The 20,218-nt window shown below is 43.3% G+C and overlaps 1 protein-coding gene across 1 annotated transcript; it reads left to right on the forward strand.

Annotated features, from left to right (window-relative positions):
* Positions 1–1,704: 1,704 nt before the first annotated feature.
* LOC139415582 (DNA helicase MCM9-like) lies at positions 1,705–19,655 on the forward strand. Its single transcript, XM_071163693.1, is given in 13 exon segments — positions 1,705–1,733; positions 1,735–2,081; positions 9,174–9,487; positions 9,637–9,718; positions 10,126–10,326; positions 10,514–10,639; positions 10,756–10,875; positions 10,983–11,157; positions 11,290–11,492; positions 14,323–14,529; positions 14,715–14,797; positions 17,382–17,527; positions 17,769–19,655. Coding segments are annotated over 13 exon segments (3,696 nt in total). The 3' UTR covers positions 19,432–19,655.
* Positions 19,656–20,218: the final 563 nt, after the last annotated feature.

Genomic DNA, 20,218 nt, shown 5'->3' on the forward strand with positions numbered 1-20,218 from the left:
AAAGTCACCCAGTAAAATTCTACTTGAGTAAGTCAAAGTATTTGGTTTTAAATATACCTAAGTATTAAAAGTAAATAGAATTGATAAAATGTACTTCAGTATCAAAAGTAAAAGTATAAATCATTTCAATGTCCTTATATTAAGCAAACCAGATGGCACAATAAAAAGTACAAATATATCACTCATAATTTACAAACGAAGATGTGTTTAGTGAGTCCACCAGATCAGAGGCAGTTGGGATGACCAGGGATGTTCTCTTGATAAGTGTGTGAATTTGAAGATTTTCCTGTCAAAATATAGTACTTTTGGATGTCAGTGAAAATGTATGGAATAAAAAGTACATTATTTTCTTTCGGAATGTAGTGTAGTAAAAGTTTCCAAAAATGTTAATAGTGAAGTACAAATACCCCCCAAAAATACATAAGTACGCCTTTTTACTTAAGTACTTTACACCACTGGTTTTTGACTAAACAGGATGCAGCTAATGTCAGAAGTGACTTTCTCACTGGAATTTGCGTAGCAGATTATGAGAACTCGGTTAAGGTTATACCATCTAAAATGCTAAATTCTCCGACGCGACTGCAATATGCAAGTTTTGACGTCACTTTTGACGTTAGTTGAGTCCCTTCGAGACATTCCCTACTCTGGCATGTGAATCTGAAGACCTTGCGGCTGCGCACTTTATTTTGCGAGACACTACCAAGTGAGAGAAGATAGGGGGTTCCTTCCATAAAAGCCTTTTCACATTTTGTGAAAAACACCCACGTGTTTTCCATTCTATTATTGTTGATGTTTTATTTAATTCGTTGTATTTAATTCATGGTGACTATTTTAAGACATTGCTATGATGTTTATTTAAAATTATAGTTTGAACACCCCCTGTGGAAGTAGTGTATGAATCCAGCGGGAAGTACCTAAGTGCTTAGTGTGTCCGTGGGACTTGTGTTGATATCGCTAGCTGTAGAGAAACTCAAACACTCAATAAAATAGGGTATGTATAAAGTTATATTGTTGCTAATACATATTACACGTTGAAGATTACATTTAGATTTTGTAATCATGTTTAGCTGTTGTCAAACGTGCCTCCCTGTTAGCTAGTTGACTTTAGCCGAACAATCAGATCTGGGACATAGCGTTATGGCATAGAGCAATTATTTTCCAACTTTGTTTAGTGACTGGCTTCAATATACTTTTTATTATTCACAAAAGTAAAAATGTTGTTAGTGTTGACAAACATTTTTCCATAAATGCTAGGTGTTTCTCCAAAATAGGCCACACCAGGTCTTGTCCATACGCGTGCGTCTGATATGAAGCGAATGTATCTCGTAAATCTTTGTTTTAGTACAGATCCGATGCATACGCGTGGACCGCAGCTACTATTAATAAAGGAAATGCATTCAACTGAAATGTGTCTTCCGCATTTAACCCTACCCCTCTGAATCTGAGAGGTGAGGGGGGCAGCCTTAGTGACATCCACGTATTCGGTGCCAGGGAAACAGGGTAACCCCCCTTGCTCAGGGGCAGAACGACAGATTTTTACATTGTCAGCTCAGCGATTCGATCCAGCAACCTTTCGGTTACTGGTCCGACGCTCTAATAACTTCACCAGCCCGAGTTATCAAAAATTGTGTCAGCACCACTTCACCCCTGCAACTAAATTGCCATTCTTTGTTTTTCAATCACTCTGATGCGCCACTACTATTAATGTCACCTTCAGTTTACAAGCCTGACACTAGATGAGCTAAACCATATTCACCCCTCCAGATCCAGGATGTTGATAAGCCCAGAGCAGGTAGCTCTGATAGGGCAGGTGTTTGAGGCGTATGTGACAGAGCACCACAGGAGTGACATCCTGCAGATCCTTCAGGAGCCTGATGAGGATGCCCACTACCCGGTGGTTATCAACGCCATGACACTGTTTGAAGCCAACATGGAGGTGGGCGACTACTTCAACGCCTATCCCAGCGAAGTCATCAACATCTTTGACAACACCCTTCACCGAGCTGCTAAGACCGTGTTAGAGAACTCTACACAGCAAAGGTGGCACAAGGTCAAACACCACCTGCATGCCCGAATCACAGGTAAGAGGCTCTTACCCACTTCCAAATCGCCGCAAATAACCTCCTAGGCACTTGTATAGATCTGAAAAGATAAGCAGTATGTTGTAAATTTGTTCCACCTAGCCTATCATAGATCAAATTGGAGTTATTGCTATAATTATTTCTAATTAGTTATCCAATCTCTTTATTTACATGAAGACAAGTGCATAGAGAGGTCAATAATATGAGAGACTAGAGAGCTCTTTCTGCTCCCTTCTATGAATAAATTGTCATCGTACATAGTTATGGCCCTCTGCTGATGTAGCTTTATGGTACGTCTGAGATCTACAGTACCAGTCAAAAGTTTGGACATACGTACTCATTCAAGGGTTTTCCTTTATTTTTCCTATCTTTTACTACATTGTAGAATAATAGTGAATACATCAAAACTATGAAATAACACATGGAATCATGCAGTAACCAAAAAAGTGTTTAACAAATCAAAATATATTTTATATTTCAAATCTATTTTTTTGGGTCACATACACATATTTAGCAGATGTTATTGTGGGTGTAGCGAAATGCTTGTGTTCCAAGTGCAGTTGCACAAACCATCAAGCGCTATTTATTTTTATTTTATTTATTTCACCTTTATTTAACCAGGTAGGCAAGTTGAGAACAAGTTCTCATTTACAATTGCGACCTGGCCAAGATAATGATGAAACTGGCTCTCATGAAGGATCGCCACAGGAAAGGAAGACCCAGAGTTACCTCTGCTGCAGAGGATAAGTTCATTAGAGTTACCAGCCTCAGAAATTGCAGCCAAAATAAATGCTTCACGGAGTTCAAGTAACAGACACATCTCAACATCAACTGTTCAGAGGAGACTGCGTGAATCAGGCCTTCATGGTCAAATGGCTGCAACGGAAACCACTTCAAAAGGACACCAATAAGAAGTAGAGACTTGCTTTGGCCAAGAAACACGAGCAATGGACATTAGACCGGTGGAGATCTCTCCTTTGGTCTAATGATTCCAAATTTGAGATTTTTGGTTCCAACCGCTGTCTCTTTGTGAGACGCAGAGTAGGTGAATGGATGATCTCTGCATGTGTGGTTCCCACTGTGAAGTGTGATGGTGTGGGGGTGCTTTGCTGGTGACACTGTCTGTGATTTATTTAGAATTCAAGGCACACTTAACCAGCAGCCATCCCACCTGGTTTGCGCTTAGTGGGACTATCATTTGTTTTTCATCAGGACAGTGGCCCAACACACCTCCAGGCTGTGTAAGGGCTGTTTGACCAAGAAGGAGAGTGGTGGAGTGTGGCATCAGATGACCTGGTCTCCACAATCACCTGACCTCAACCCAATTGAGATGGACCGCAGAGTGAAGGAAAAGCAGCCACCAAGTGCCTAGTATATGTGGTAACTCCTTCAAGACTGTTGGAAAAGCATTCCAGGTGAAGCTGGTTTGTCATCAAGGCAAAGGTTGGCTACTTTGAAGAATCGCAAATGTGAAATATATTTTGATTTGTTTAACACTTTTTTGGTTAGTACATGATACCATGTGTTATTTCATAGTTTTGATGTAGAAAATAGTCAAAAATAAAGAAAATGGAAAAACCCTTGAATGAGTACATGTGTCCAAACTTTTGACAGGTACTGTATATTTGTGAGTTAGTGGGTGGTTGTCCTCCCTGTCTAATTGCAATGCTTGAAAAGCTCCATTTAAAGCAGTGTCTGGAGGGGTTTGGCCGAAGTGTTCATTTTTTTGTTCATTTCACTTGTTCTGCTGGAGGCTCACCTCATCAGTCTGCTCTCTGCAACAGAAGAATCATTTAAATCGAAACAGACACCATTAGAGTTCCTCATCATAGATAGCTGAATCAATACATCCTTTTGATGCAGCTTGATAATGATAATAATCACAATAGGAAGTACAGTATACCCATCACTGGCCAGCAGGATTTAATGAGAACATTATGAACATCTTGTCTCCGTGTAAGTATCTGTCTGGTTGTTGACTTGGGATTAATGTCTGCCTGAAATGCAGGAGAACAGTAGGCAGTAAGAGACTGAAACAGGAGACTCAGCGTGATGTAACAACAACAACAACAAGCCATGCCAGATATCACTCTCAGCAGGCCCATTATTGACTTCCTGAGATGACACATGGTTACCTGAGATGGGGCCCAGAAAAACTGTAGCTACTCAATGAGGGTTTCTTATAGAGGTCGACCGATTTATTGGAATGGTCGATTTCAAGTTTTCATAACAATCGGAAATCAATTGCCGATTTCCGATTTAACAAAATATGTATTTTATTTTTGTTATACCTTTCTTTAACTAGGCAAGTCAGTTAAGAACACATTCTTATTTTCAATGACGGCCTAGGAACAGTGGGTTAACTGCCTTGTTCAGGGGCAGAACAACAGATTTTCACCTTGTCAGCTCAGGGGATCCAATCTTGCAACCGTACAGTTAACTAGTCCAACGCTCTAACCATTGCACTCCACGAGGAGCCTGCCTGTTACGCGAATGCAGTAGAAGCCAAGGTAAATTGCTAGCTAGCATTAAACTTATCTTATAAAAAACAATCAATCATAATCACTAATCCAGTTTAGCAGCCAATATTAACCAGGTGAAATTGTGTCATTTCTCTTGCGTTCATTGCACGCAGAGTCGGGGTATATGCAACAGTTTGGGCCGCCTGGCTCGTTGCGAACTAATTTGCCAGAATTTTACGTGATTATGACATAACATTGAAGGTTGTGCAATGTAACAAGAATATTTAGATAAAATACCTAACGGTTCCGTATTTCACTGAAATATTAAATGTTTTGTTTTCGAAATGATAGTTTCTGGATTCGACCATATTAATGACCAAAGGCTCGTATTTCTGTGTGTTATTATTAAGTCTGATTTGATAGAGCAGTCTGACTGAGCAGCAGCAGGCCCGTAATCATTCATTCAAACAGCACTTTCGTGCGTTTTGCCAGCAGCTCTTCTCAGGCACAGCTCTGTTTATGACTTCAAGCCTATCAGCCTAATGGCTGGTGTAACCAATGTGAAATGGTTAGCTGGGTGTGCGCTAATACCGTTTCAAACGTCACTTGCTTTTAGATTTGGAGTAGTTATTCCCGCGGCTTTTGTGGGGTGATGGGTAACGCTGCTTCAAGTGTGGCTGTTGTTGATGTGTTCCTGGTTCGAGCCCAGGTAGGGGCGAGGAGAGGGACGGAAGCTATACTGTTACACTGGCAATACTATAGTGCCTATAAGAACATCCAATAGTCAAAGGTTAATGAAATACAAATGGTATAGAGAGAAATAGTCCTATAATAACTACAACCTAAAACCTCTTACCTTGGAATATTGAAGTCTCATGTTAAAAGGAACCATCAACTTTCATATGTTCTCATGTTCTGAGCAAGGAACTTAAACGTTAGCTTTTTTACATGGCACATATTTTACATGGCACACATTTTACATGGCACATATTGCATATTGGCACATATTGCATATTGGCACATATTACTTTCTTCTCCAACACTTTGTTTTTGCATTATTTAAACCAAATTGAACATGTTTCATTATTTATTTGAGGATAAATTGATTTTATTGATGTATTATATTAAGTTAAAATAAGTGTTCATTCAGTATTGTTGTAATTGTCATTATTACAAATAAATAAATCAGCCGATTAATCGGTATCGACATTTTTGGTCCTCCCAAGTATCGGTATCGTCGTTGAGAAATCATAATCGGTCGACCTCTAGTTTCTTATGTACACTGTCTCGAGCAATAAGGCTGCGTTTACACAGACAGCCCGATTCTGCATTTTTTTGTTGGACTGATAGGTATTTTAACCAATCAGATCAGTTATTTTGCCAATAATTGGGCTAAAGATCATAATTGGTCTGTCTGTGTAAAGGCTGCCAAAACTCAGCCGCACTATGGGTTCCAACATCTGCCAGGCTGCCACAGTTTTACTGACACCATTAGTTTAACACCTGGAACGGGTTGACATGGATTGGCCTGATTTTATTTTAATATGCAGATGATAAAAAAAGAGCACAGACATATAGTCAGATGGGAATAATCTGTAATGATTGACCTTGTCTGTCTGCCAGCTTTGCAAAGTAGCTCAACCTTCACATCTAATTACTTTAGCAATTGCGTACTGCAGTCTGGGGTCTCACCAGTACAGAGAGCAGTGTTATAAATAGCCAGATGATGTGCTCAACTCGTATGCTGTTCCTTGGTTGGTTACATGGCGTGAATGTAGAAGGCATAGCAAATAGCAGCAGGGCTCTTGGTGATGCAGCTGTGTGTGTTCTGGTGGGGAATGCTACTGCTACAAGGCCATGTTTAAGATCAGACCAGTATATGCTTCAATACTTTCAACAGGTTGCTCGCTCAAAATTCAGAATGTCTCTCTGTGGAGAGGACCGCTGTATGTGGGCTGCATCTTAAAACTCAGTTGTCTACTCTCATGAGAAAATGGAAAGTGCTTCACATAAACCACTCTGAAGATGTGGACGGAAAATGTCAATGTTGTTTGAGATGCCAGATGGAGAGCGAGGACAATACACTATATATACAAAAGTCTGTGGACACACCTTCAAATTAGTGAATTTGGTTATTTTAGCCACACCCATTGCTGACAGGTGTATAAAATCAAGCACACAGACATGCAATCTCCATTGGCAGTAAAATGGCCTTACTAAAGAGCTCAATGACTTTCAATGTAGCACCGTCATAGGATGCCACCTTTTCAACAAGTCAGTTTGTCAAATTTCTACCATGCTAGAGCTGCCCCGGTCAATTGTAAGTGCTGTTATTGTGAAGTGGCAGCGTCTAGGAGCAACAACGGCTCAGCCGTGAAGTGGTAGGCCACACAAGCTTACAGAACGGGGCCGCCAAGTGCTGAATTGCATGGCGTGTATAAATCATATGTCCTCAGTTGAAACACTCACTACCGAGTTCCAAACTGCCTCTGGAAGCAACGTCAGCACAATAACTGTTCGTCGGAGGCTTCATGAAATGGGTTTCCATGGCTGAGCAGCCGCATACATGCCTAAGGTCAACATTCACAATACCAAGTGTCTGCAGGTGTGGTGTAAAGCTCGCCGCCATTGGAGCAGTGGAAACATGTTCTCTGGAGTGATAATGTTCTCTGGAACGCTACCTGCCCCAATGCATTGTGCCAACTGTCAAGTTGGGTGGAGGAGGAATAATGGTCTAGGGCTGTTTTTCATGGTTCAGTCTAGGCCCCTTAGTTCCAATGAAGGGAAATCTTAACGCTACAGAATACGATAACATTCTAGACGACTCTGTGCTTCCAACTTGGCAACAGTTTGGGGAAGGCCCTTTCCTGTTTCAGCATGACAATGCCCTCGTGCACAAAGCGAGGAAATGGTTTGTTGAGATCGGTGTGGAACAACTTGACTGGCCTGTACAAAGCCCTGACCTCAACCCGATCTAACACCTTTGGGATGAATTTGAACGCCGACTGCAAGCCAGGCCTATTGTTTGACGAGCATCTGGTCCTACTGGACACCAAGATGTCCACATACTTTTGGCCATGTCGTGTATGTTCTATTTTAAAAAAAAAATTGTAACTAGGGAAATCCATTAAGAACACATTCTTATTTACAATGATGGCCTACATTGGCCAAACCTGGACGACGCTGGGCCAATTGTGTGCCGCCCTATGGGACTCCCAATCATGGCAGATGTGATACAGCTTGGATTCGAACCAGGGATTGTCGTGATGCCTTTTGCGCTGAGATGCAGTGCCTTAGACTGCTGCACCACTCGGGAGCACCTATTAATCCATGATAACATTGGTGGGCTGGAGTATTGCATTTTATCCATAAACGCCTATTTTCCTTTTATATTCTATCAGTGCATGGGATTACATTTTACACTGACAGTGTCTGCGCGTCCACAGATTTATCAGGGAAAAAGACTTCACAAGTCTGCTATGGATTCTCAGTGGTCACTGCTTAGGCCTAAAGCTACCTTTTACCAAAGAAGGCTTCTCCCATAAATCAAATCAAATGTTATTTGTCACATGCGCCGAATACCTTACTGTGAAATGCTTACTTACAAGCCCTTAACCAACAATGCAGTTTTTAGAAAAATAAGCGATAAGAAAAATGTAAGAAATAAATAAAACCGCAACAATAAAATAACAAAAACGAGGCTATATACAGGGGGTACCAGTACCGAGTCAATGTGCGGGGGTACAGGTTATTTGAGATAATTGAGGTAATATGTACATGTAGGTAGAGGTTAAGTGACTATGCATAGATAATAAACAGTGAGTAGCAGCAGTGTAAAAAAAATGGGGGGGTCAATGCAAATAGTCTGGGTAGCCATTTGATTAGCTGTTCAGGAGTCTCATGGCTTGGGGGTAGAAGCTGTTAAGAAGCTTTTTGGACAGACTTGGTGCTATGGTACCGCTTGCCATGCGGTAGCAGAGAGAACAGTCTATGACTAGGGTGGCTGGAGTCTTTGGCAATTTGTAGGGCTTTCCTCTGACACCGCCTGGTATAGAGGTCCTGGATGGCAGGAAGCTTGGCCCCACAGTGATGCACTGGGCCGTACGCACTACCCTCTGTAGCACCTTGCGGTCGAAGACCGAGCAGTTGCCAGACTAGGTGGTGATGCAACCAGTCTGAATGCTTTCAATGGTGTAGCTGCTGAACTTATTGAGGATTTGAGGACCCAGGCCAAATCTTCTCAGTCTCCTGAGGGGGAATAGGTTTTGTCGTGCCCTCTTAGAGTTCTCTGCGTTAGTTACTTTTATCCAATAAAATACTGTTGGCTACTTGACAGATGTGTAGCCCATTACAAAGCCTTACTGTACATCACATTACACACACAAAATTATTTTGTGCAAGATGCATGCGATACATCTCTCTTCAATACAATAGTGGGTAGAGAGCCCCATCTGGTGGTTAATATTGAGCATGACAAGGAATGCTGAACTTTGTTTGAGTTCCAGGAAAGATGGTACAGCGTGTTGTCAGTTCTGATCATTGTTTTGATGTCTAGTCCAGTGCTCCTTGGTCTGTTTGATGTCCATAAACCTAACCTCCCTCTGCATTGCTGTATGTCATCACGCCTCAGGTCTTCCTGTGTGTCCTGAGCTCACCAGGGAGAACATCCCCAAGTCTCGGGACGCTGGTCACTTCCTGTCCGTCACGGGCACGGTCATCCGCACCAGTGTGGCCAAGGTTCTGGAGTACGAGAGGGACTACATGTGCTCTAAGTGCCGTCACGTGTTCTCCCTGCAGGCTGACTTTGAGCAGTACTATAGCTTCGTTCCCCCTACCAGCTGCCCCAACCAGGACCTCTGTAACTCCAACAAGTTCACCTGCCTGTCAGCCAGCTCCACCCCGGCAGCATGCAGGGACTACCAGGAAATTAAGATCCAGGAGCAGGTGACTTGGGGCTAAGGGGCTCTAGTACTGTTTGTTTTAATTATAGTCTACACATTGTTTAACCCTGTTGAATAACATCTGCAAACACAAATTGTAAGCCTATATTTGATCAAACTGCGCCCCTTTTCCCTGCTGTTCTGTGTGCTCAGGCCCAGAGGTTGTCTGTGGGCAGTATTCCTCGCTCCATGGTGGTCATTTTGGAGGATGATCTGGTAGACAGCTGTAAATCAGGTAACATTGGTCACTATGATGTCATTTGTCACTATGATATCACAGTTGACATTTGTATTGGAAATTACATCACAGTGGGATTTTTACATAAAGGGTATTGCCATACTGTATTATGGGAATTTGTTTTGCAGAGGGCGACATCATTGTGTTAGGTAGATTGTGACATCACTGAGTTTTGGAATTCCACATTGTGATGTAATTACCAATGATGTCGTAATACTGTATGATGTACGGATGTTACATTGTGGTGTCATGTTGTGTGTGATAACATCACAATACCATATGATTGTTTTTCACCCAAGATGAAGCCGCAGTAGATGAACATGTTTTTAAGGGATTAGTGTCATCACATTGAATGTTGGGACTGAAATTCTAGGATATCACCATCTGTGATGACATTTTTTCAGGTGATGATGTTACAGTGTATGGAGTAGTTCGTCAGCGATGGAAGCCCCTGTACGAGGACGCACGCTGTGAATTGGATCTGGTGTTGAAAGCCAATTTCATTGAAGTGAACAATGAGCAGACCATGGCAGCTCTGGTCCTAGAGGACATGCAGCAGGAGTTTGAGGAGTTCTGGGACAATTACAAACATGACCCTATAACTGGTACATAATAACGTGACTGTAATACTTGCCCAATCCCCATAATTAAAACTGTTGCCATACAGATTTAGATGCTACTTTTTAATGTATTTAATAGTCATTATTACATGATAAATACTATATGAGATGAGATGGACATGAAATGTGTATGGAATTTCATTGGTGTTCTTCTTCCATGTTCTCTCTGAAGGCAGGAACCAGATTCTCATGAGCCTGTGCCCACAAGTGTTTGGAATGTATGTAGTTAAGTTAGCTGTTGCCATGGTGTTAGCAGGTGGGGTGCAAAGAATAGATCCTTCTGGAACGAAAGTAAGAGGTATGTATCCTTGTTCAAAATGTGGACCAATTTCTCTTACATGCCTCACAAACTGCAACTCTATTGGTGTCGATGTTAATATCTGATTCTAGATTTGTAATACGTTTCTGGTTTAGGCGAGTCTCATCTTCTGCTGGTGGGAGACCCAGGCACAGGGAAGTCTCAGTTTCTGAAGTACGCTGCTAAGATCACTCCCCGGTCAGTCCTCACTGCTGGGATCGGCTCCACTACCGCAGGTCTGTCTACCCTCTGCTGGTTCATCTGAAACAGTTCACTTTGCTTAAAGGAATCACTGAAATAACTACTTATGTTAGTCAAAAAAGGAATATGTGTTGTGTGTCAGGGTTGACAGTGGCAGCAGTGAAGGACTCCGGGGAGTGGCATCTAGAGGCAGGAGCACTGGTGCTGTCTGACGGAGGCCTGTGTTGTATCGATGAGTTCAACAGCATCAAAGAGCACGACCGCACCAGCATCCACGAAGCCATGGAGCAGCAAACCATCAGTGTGGCCAAGGCAGGGTAAGGAAAAATCTTATCTTGCACTCACTTCTGTTATGGGCTGAAGCAGGGTCATAATGACTGACATGCATAAAGCATCTTTCTATTTCCTCCATTGACTTTGTGGGGTCTATTTCCCTCTGTCCCACCCAGCATGGTGTGTAAACTGAACACCAGGACCACCATCTTGGCTGCCACCAACCCTAAGGGCCAGTACGACCCAAACGTGCCTGTGTCGGTCAACGTGGCCCTGGCCAGCCCCCTGCTCAGCCGCTTTGACCTGGTCCTGGTCCTACTGGACACCAAGAACCCTGAGTGGGACCGCATCATCTCCTCCTTCATACTGCACAACAAAGGTGTTTATACAGAGTCCTTATAGAGAGAGAGAGAGAACAGGCTCTGAAGAGCTAGTGTGTTCACATCCACCAGTTTTTAGACCACACTGCGTTTTGGCTTCATAATGATAGAAACTGGTCCAGACCCTGGAGAAACAGGACTCTGGTCAATTAATGACATTAATTAATCTGTATGTCGCTATGGATAAAAGCATCTGCTAAATGGCATATTATATATACACTGCTCAAAAAAATAAAGGTAACACTTAAACAACACAATGTAACTCCAAGTCAATCACACTTCTGTGAAATCAAACTGTCCACTTAGGAAGCAACACTGATTGACAATACATTTCACATGCTGTTGTGCAAATGGAATAGACAACAGGTGGAAATTATAGGCAATTAGCAAGACACCCCCAATAAAGGAGTGGTTCTGCAGGTGGGGACCACAGACCACTTCTCAGTTCCTATGCTTCCTGGCTGATGTTTTGGTCACTTTTGAATGCTGGCGGTGCTTTCACTCTGGTGGTAGCATGAGACGGAGTCTACAACCCACACAAGTGGCTCAGGTAGTGCAGCTCGTCCAGGATGGCACATCAATGCGAGCTGTGGCAAGAAGGTTTGCTGTGTCTGTCAGTGTAGTGTCCAGAGCATGGAGGCGCTACCAGGAGACATGCCAGTACATCAGGAGACGTGGAGGAGGCCGTAGGAGGGCAACAACCCAGCAGCAGGACCGCTACCTCCGCATTTGTACAAGGAGGAGCACTGCCAGAGCCCTGCAAAATGACCTCCAGCAGGCCACAAATGTGCATGTGTCTGCTCAAACGGTCAGAAACAGACTCCATGACGGTGGTATGAGGGCCCGACGTCTACAGGTGGGGGTTGTGCTTACAGCCCAACACCGTGCAGGAAGTTTGGCATTTGCCAGAGAACACCAAGATTGGCAAATTCGCCACTGGCGCCCTGTGTTCTTCACAGATGAAAGCAGGTTCACACTGAGCACATGTGACAGACGTGACAGAGTCTGGAGACGCCGTGGAGAACGTTCTGCTGCCTGCAACATCCTCCAGCATGACCGGTTTGGCGGTGGGTCAGTCATGGTGTGGGGTGGCATTTCTTTGGGGGGCTGCACATCCCTCCATGTGCTCGCCAGAGGTAGCCTGACTGCCATTAGGTACCGAGATGAGATCCTCAGACCCCTTGTGAGACCATATGTTGGTGCGGTTGGCCCTGGGTTCCTCCTAATGCAAGACAATGCTAGACCATGTGGCTGGAGTGTGTCAGCAGTTCCTGCAAGAGGAAGGCATTGATGCTATGGACTGGCCCGCCCGTTCCCCAGACCTGAATCCAATTGAGCACATCTGGGACATCATGTCTCGCTCCATCCACCAACAGACTGTCCAGGAGTTGGCGGATACTTTAGTCCAGGTCTGGGAGGAGATCCCTCAGGAGACCATCCGCCACCTCATCAGGAGCATGCCCAGGCGTTGTAGGGAGGTCATACAGGCACGTGGAGGCCACACACACTACTGAGCCTCATTTTGACTTGTTTTAAGGACATTACATCAAAGTTGGATCAGCCTGTAGTGTGGTTTTCCACTTTAATTTTGAGTGTGACTCCAAATCCAGACCTCCATGGGTTGATAGATTTGATTTCCATTGATCATTTTTGTGTGATTTTGTTGTCAGCACATTCAACTATGTAAAGAAATATATAATATTTCATTCATTCAGATCTAGGATGTGTTATTTTAGTGTTCCCTTTATTTTTTTGAGCAGTGTATGATCAGTTGAAGTACAGAACAGTCATTAAAGAAACCAGTCCTCTAGAAGTGGAGTGGAATAATCCTGCGCTTAGTGCCTGAGATATCCACCAATTACATAGGTCATCTGAGGAATCAGTGGGATATCATATTGCTGAGTTAAGCTACACTGCAAATTAGAGTTGAGACCTCCTCTGGGCTCGTCATTAGAAAAGACAATCTCTCTCCCCAGAAAACAGCATTTGATCATTTGCATAATATAATTCCCACAGTATTTGCATAAGGAAGAGAGCTATGTTGAATGAAAATGCCAATGATGTAAAGTCTCTCTGGCATCGCCCCAGTTTAATTAGTGCTCTAGGTCATTATCAAGACGATCACTCAGGGAGTTGTGGTTACGGAAGCCTGGGTCCTATTCATTATGACAAAACATTTTGCAACAAAAAACGAATCTTATTGGACAAGTTTAGGTATTCCCACCTGTTTCAGTTAGTTTTCTTCTGTCTGGTAAATAATAAATACAACCCCGCATCTTGCTCATTACTTTAATCAGAAGGCTAATATCAATATGCATGCCAGTCTCTTGGCTAAAAGTAGAGGAGAGACTGACTGCATCACTTCTTGTTTTTATAAGAAACATTGATGTGTTGTAAATTCCAAATGGTTTGCATTGTCAACTTACACACAGCACTGACACATAAACTTACCCCAGCAGACATGCCACCAGGGGTCTTTTCACAGTACCCAAATCCAGAACAAACTCAAGAAAACATACAGTATTTATAGAGCCATGATTGCATGGAACTCCCTTCCATCAAAGATTGATCAAGTGAACAGCAACCCTGGTTTTAAAAAACAGATAAAGCAACACCTCACAACACCTCCCCTGTTTGACTTAGACATTGTGTGTATGTGCTGATTTGTGATGTTTTAAATGTATGTAATTCTGTCCTTTAGCGGTTCTTGTCTATTAATGTTCTGTATTATTGAATGTTTTCTGTGGACCCTAGGAAGAGTAGCTGCTACTATCGCAACCGCTAATTGGGATCCTAATAAAATACCAAATACCTTCATCTGCCCTTCAGGAGCTCCCTGCCAGGCGGAGGATTCTTTGTGGAGCATGGAGAAGATGAAGGCCTACTTCTGCCTGATCAAGGGGCTGCAGCCGCATGTGTCTGAGGAGGCCAACTCCATCCTGTCCCGCTACTACCAGCTGCAGAGGCAGAGCGACAGCAGGAACGCAGCCCGCACCACTATCCGCATGCTGGAGAGCCTCAGCCGCCTTGCTGAGGGTGGGACAGCATTTTACATTACACATCTAATGTCTTTCCTTCTGAATTCCTTTGGGTTTGGTTTAGGAGTTTAGTAGTTACTGAAAGTGTTCAAACTCATATTTATTATGTGAATGCTTTATGCTATAGTTGTTGTTGATATGATGTGGTCATGAAGCTCATGATCTTTGTCTTGATCCTGGCAGCACACGCCAGGTTGATGTTTCGAGACACTGTCACTGTGGAGGATGCTGTTGTTGTTGTCTCTGTCATGGAGTGCTCTATGCAGGTAGGAAGCTACACTTTGTTACATTCTAACATGAAATAAGCAATAAGGCCCATGGGGATGTGGTATACAGTGCCTTGCGAAAGTATTCGGCCCCCTTGAACTTTGCGACCTTTTGCCACATTTCAGGCTTCAAACATAAAGATATAAAACTTTATTTTTTTGTGAAGAATCAACAACAAGTGGGACACAATCATGAAGTGGAACGACATTTATTGGATATTTCAAACTTTTTTAACAAATCAAAAACTGAAAAATTGGGCGTGCAAAATTATTCAGCCCCCTTAAGTTAATACTTTGTAGCGCCACCTTTTGCTGCGATTACAGCTGTAAGTCGCTTGGGGTATGTCTCTATCAGTTTTGCACATCGAGAGACTGATCATTTTTTCCATTCCTCCTTGCTAAACAGCTTGAGCTCAGTGAGGTTGGATGGAGAGCATTTGTGAACAGCAGTTTTCAGTTCTTTCCACAGATTCTCAATTGGATTCAGGTCTGGACTTTGACTTGGCCATTCTAACACCTGGATATGTTTATTTTTGAACCATTCCATTGTAGATTTTGCTTTATGTTTTGGATCATTGTCTTGTTGGAAGACAAATCTCCGTCCCAGTCTCAGGTCTTTTGCAGACTCCATCTGGTTTTCTTCCAGAATGGTCCTGTATTTGGCTCCATCCATCTTCCCATCAATTTTAACCATCTTCCCTGTCCCTGCTGAAGAAAAGCAGGCCCAAACCATGATGCTGCCACCACCATGTTTGACAGTGGGGATGGTGTGTTCAGGGTGATGAGCTGTGTTGCTTTTACGCCAAACATAACGTTTTGCATTGTTGCCAAAAAAGTCAATTTTGGTTTCATCTGACCAGAGCACCTTCTTCCACATGTTTGGTGTGTCTCCCAGGTTGCTTGTGGCAAACTTTAAACTACACTTTTTATGGATATCTTTAAGAAATGGCTTTCTTCTTGCCACTCTTCCATAAAGGCCAGATTTGTGCAATATACGACTGATTGTTGTCCTATGGACAGAGTCTCCCACCTCAGCTGTAGATCTCTGCAGTTCATCCAGAGTGATCATGGGCCTCTTGGCTGCATCTCTGATCAGTCTTCTCCTTGTATGAGCTGAAAGTTTAGAGGGACGGCCAGGTCTTGGTAGATTTGCAGTGGTCTGATACTCCTTCCATTTCAATATTATCGCTTGCACAGTGCTCCTTGGGATGTTTAAAGCTTGGGAAATCTTTTTGTATCCAAATCCGGCTTTAAACTTCTTCACAACAGTATCTCGGACCTGCCTGGTGTGTTCCTTGTTCTTCATGATGCTCTCTGCGCTTTTAACGGACCTCTGAGACTATCACAGTGCAGGTGCATTTATACGGAGACTTGATTACACACAGGTGGATTGTATTTATCATCATTAGTAATTTAGGTCAACATTGGATCATTCAGAGATCCTCACTGAACTTCTGGAGAGAGTTTGCTGCACTGAAAGTAAAGGGGCTGAATAATTTTGCACGCCCAATTTTTCAGGTTTTGATTTGTTAAAAAAGTTTGAAATATCCAATAAATGTCGTTCCACTTCATGATTGTGTCCCACTTGTTGTTGATTCTTCACAAAAAAAATACAGTTTTATATCTTTATGTTTGAAGCCTGAAATGTGGCAAAAGGTCGCAAAGTTCAAGGGGGCCGAATACTTTCGCAAGGCACTGTATTTAAGCAATAAGGCCCAAGGGGATGTGGTATATTTAAGCAATAAGGCCCAAGGGGATGTGGTATATTTAAGCAATAAGGCCCAAGGGGATGTGGTATATTTAAGCAATAAGGCCCAAGGGGATGTGGTATATTTAAGCAATAAGGCCCAAGGGGATGCGGTATATTTAAGCAATAAGGCCCAAGGGGATGTGGTATATTTAAGCAATAAGGCCCAAGGGGATGTGGTATATTTAAGCAATAAGGCCCAAGGGGATGTGGTATATTTAAGCAATAAGGCCCAAGGGGATGCGGTATATTTAAGCAATAAGGCCCAAGGGGATGTGGTATATATTCCACAAACCCCCAAGATGCCTTATTGCTATTGTAATAAACTGGTTACCAGCGTAATTAGAAGAGTAAACATAAATGTTTTGTCATACCCATGGTATACGGTCTGATATACCACGGCTTTCAGCCAAACACTATTCGGGGCTCGAACCACCCAGTTTATAATGGCCAATATATCACGACTACGGGCTGTTCTTATGCACGACATGAGGCTGGGTACCTGGATACAGCCCTTAGCCGTGGTATATTTGACATATAACACAAACCTCTGAGGTTCCTTATTGATATAATAAGCAGGTTACCAACATAAATAGAACAGTAAACAAGTATTTTTGCATCATAACCATGGTATATTGTCTCATACACACACACACATACACAGCTGAAATGCTTTTTCAGCCAATCAGAATCCAACACCCAAACTACCCAATTTATAACATGTTACATTTTACAGTTACATTGAATGTAAACTGTAATGCCTTCAGCATAACTTGAAACACATGACATAATACAAAATTTAAGGTGAAGTTTCAGTGCGGTGTGTGTGTGCCTCAGGGGGGAGCTCTCCTGGGAGATGTGAATGCTCTTCACACGTCATTCCCTGACAACCCCAGTCAGCAGTACCAGACACAGTGTCAAATTGTTCTGGAGGGCCTCCAGATGCCTCACCTCCTCTACAAGGAGATGGACAGGCTCTCAAGGTGAGACATTATACTTGTGAAAACTTAAAGAACAAGCTTTGTGAAGATTCAACTTTGTAGAACAGGACAAAAAGTAAATATTGCCTATAAATAATGCATTCTCTAACTTATAGTCTTCTACACCATCAGAATAAATCTCACTTATAACAACTCCCCCTCCAACATATTACCTCTAAACCCTAGCCCAGTGTGAATACTGAGTACAACCCCCTTTATGTATGAATCATTGTGTTTTCTTTAGACTGCAGAATAATGGGCCAGGCTCCCCTAAAGGAACAGAAAAAGGTTCTCCTCTGCCTGCAAAGCAGCACAGTGATCTGAGAAGCAGTTATCATCACAAGAGTTCTACATTCCAGACAAGCGGTCCAGGGCACTCTGACATCACCACAGACTCAGAGAGTGGACTGGACTGGTTCCACTCACTGGCTGGACCAGTGGGGGGAGGGCATGCCAACTCGCCGATCATCACTTCACCCATCACAACATCCACACAACACAACCACAACTCCTTCTCAAAGCAGGCCCGAACCCTGCCAGAACACCCCGCTGTGTCGTTGCTGGGCAACAGCGGTGCTGCACACAAGGAGAGTGGGAGAGCGCCTGTGTGCGATAAGACACCCAGTATAACTGCGGAGGAGGAGGTGGTAGAGAGCTGTAAGGAGAGCAGTAAAAGCACAGCGTCAGCAGGAGCAGAAGACGGATCCTGTTCTGTGGTACAGAAGGTGTCCAAGAAACTGCGAGACAAACGGCTCAGAGCGATGACTCATGTTCCCCTTCAGGGAGACAAAGCTGTGGGAGGAGGCAACATCAGCACCAGCAGAGACCTCATAGACCATCTAGATGTGGAGCAGGCCTTCTCCACAGACTCCCTGCCCTCCCACAGCACACCTGTAGCAGGGAAGAAACGCAACTCAAAAAAGAACAATGTCCCTTGTAACCTCCCGTCTGGAGACCAGGAGCTCTCTGGTACTGTGGGGGCAGGGGGAGAAGAACTGCATTCTAAGTTCACAGGGTTCACATTTAAACCCAGAGAGAAGATGACCCACGCGGAACCTCTCTGTCCAGATACTGACAGCTCAGACTTTCACACAGAGAATAGAGGTCCACCTAGCAAAGCAAAGACGCATAACAGAGAGAACCATAACACAGTTTCTTCAGCTAGAGAGAAAGAGAAAACAGAAAAGAAAAAGAGTGAGAAACAGTGTTACAAAGACAAGCCAGCAGAGGGCAGCAGTTCTGCCCTGAGGCTGAGGGTTCAGTCTAAGGAGAAAGAGTTTCCCATTGAGGTGTCACGTGACCTGAACCCAGAGGTCAGTGGTCCCACGGCGGAGGGAGGTGATCGTGGGGATCATGGGACAGAGCAGAAACGCCAGCAGTTGCTGAGCAGAATTGCTCCAGGTGAGAACAGAACTACATTCACAACCTCCACAGACCCTCCACCACTACAGCCAGACCACCCAAAGCCCACTGTGGTGGCCTCTACCCTGGCCAAACTCTCCAGGTTCTCCTTCACAACTACAAAGGACAAGGAAGTTACAAACCTAATAACAACTCTTACATCAGGTGCTCAGGTTACCTCGTCCATAGAGCTTAAAGCAGGGCAGCAGGACACATGGACACAAGCTATCACCAGCATACAGCAGAGGACAGGGGTGCAAGCTAAAGCCTCTACAGAGGATAGGACTGAGGCAAGAGTTAGTGGAGACAAAGACTTCCAGACATTTAACAGTAAGGGCCAAAACCCTGCTATAGATTCTGCTGTCAACCCTAAAAAGAGAAAGTGTTTTGAGCTGGGCTCTAAAGGCCTCTTCTCTGGCCTGTCCATGTTCAGCTCCTCCAACTTTGATGAAGATGATCTGAGTGTAGACTGGGATGAGGAGTCGGGGAAAAAAACTAAAATGTAACAGTGAACTGATGTTTGAAATGATGTAATGTACTGAATATTATTTGTGACTTCTCACCGTGTGTGTGCATGTGTGTTTGTTGTTGTATTGTCAATAATTGGTATAAATTTGCAGATCAGTGTTTGATAATGAGATTCACTATCGACTTGATGTCATGCTGTTGGATATTGAACACACATTATGTCATAGAAACAATCTTGTAAATCTGTTTCTTCTTTTACAAAGACTATGGTCTTGTGTCACAATATCTGAAATAATGCTGTTATATGAGGTAGTCAAAGGGCACATTTTCATCATGGAATGGGCAATATTACACGCTCTGTGAAAACACACAATGTTGCTGTAGGCAAACGTTATGTTCATTCAAAGTAAAAAATGAGAGGCACAAATCAATGTGGGTGATGATTGACTGGGCCCTACATTTGCTTAAGGCTGTGTATTATGATGTGGTATATAATGGTTTCATCCTCTGAGCCAATGCCAGAAAGCACCACACCAAAGGGAGTATGGCTGTTGTCATGACTGTGTGGATGGCATTCCATAAGGAAGCTGCATGAAAGCTCCTTGTCAGGTTGTGTAAGGATCAGAGACAGGCGCAGGAATACGTAATAGGGGGTTTTATTACTCCACCCAAAATACATGACATGGGGACGAAGCCCAAAACAAACACGTATATAAAATACACAGGGATGTAACCCAAACAAACACGTATATAAAATACACAGAGATGTAACCCAAACAAAAGAGCGAGGTTTAAACTTCTAAAGATTACATGGGACAAAACCCA

This window comes from Oncorhynchus clarkii, chromosome 8, assembly GCF_045791955.1.
Source record: "Oncorhynchus clarkii lewisi isolate Uvic-CL-2024 chromosome 8, UVic_Ocla_1.0, whole genome shotgun sequence".
In the NCBI taxonomy this organism is placed as follows: domain Eukaryota; kingdom Metazoa; phylum Chordata; class Actinopteri; order Salmoniformes; family Salmonidae; genus Oncorhynchus; species Oncorhynchus clarkii.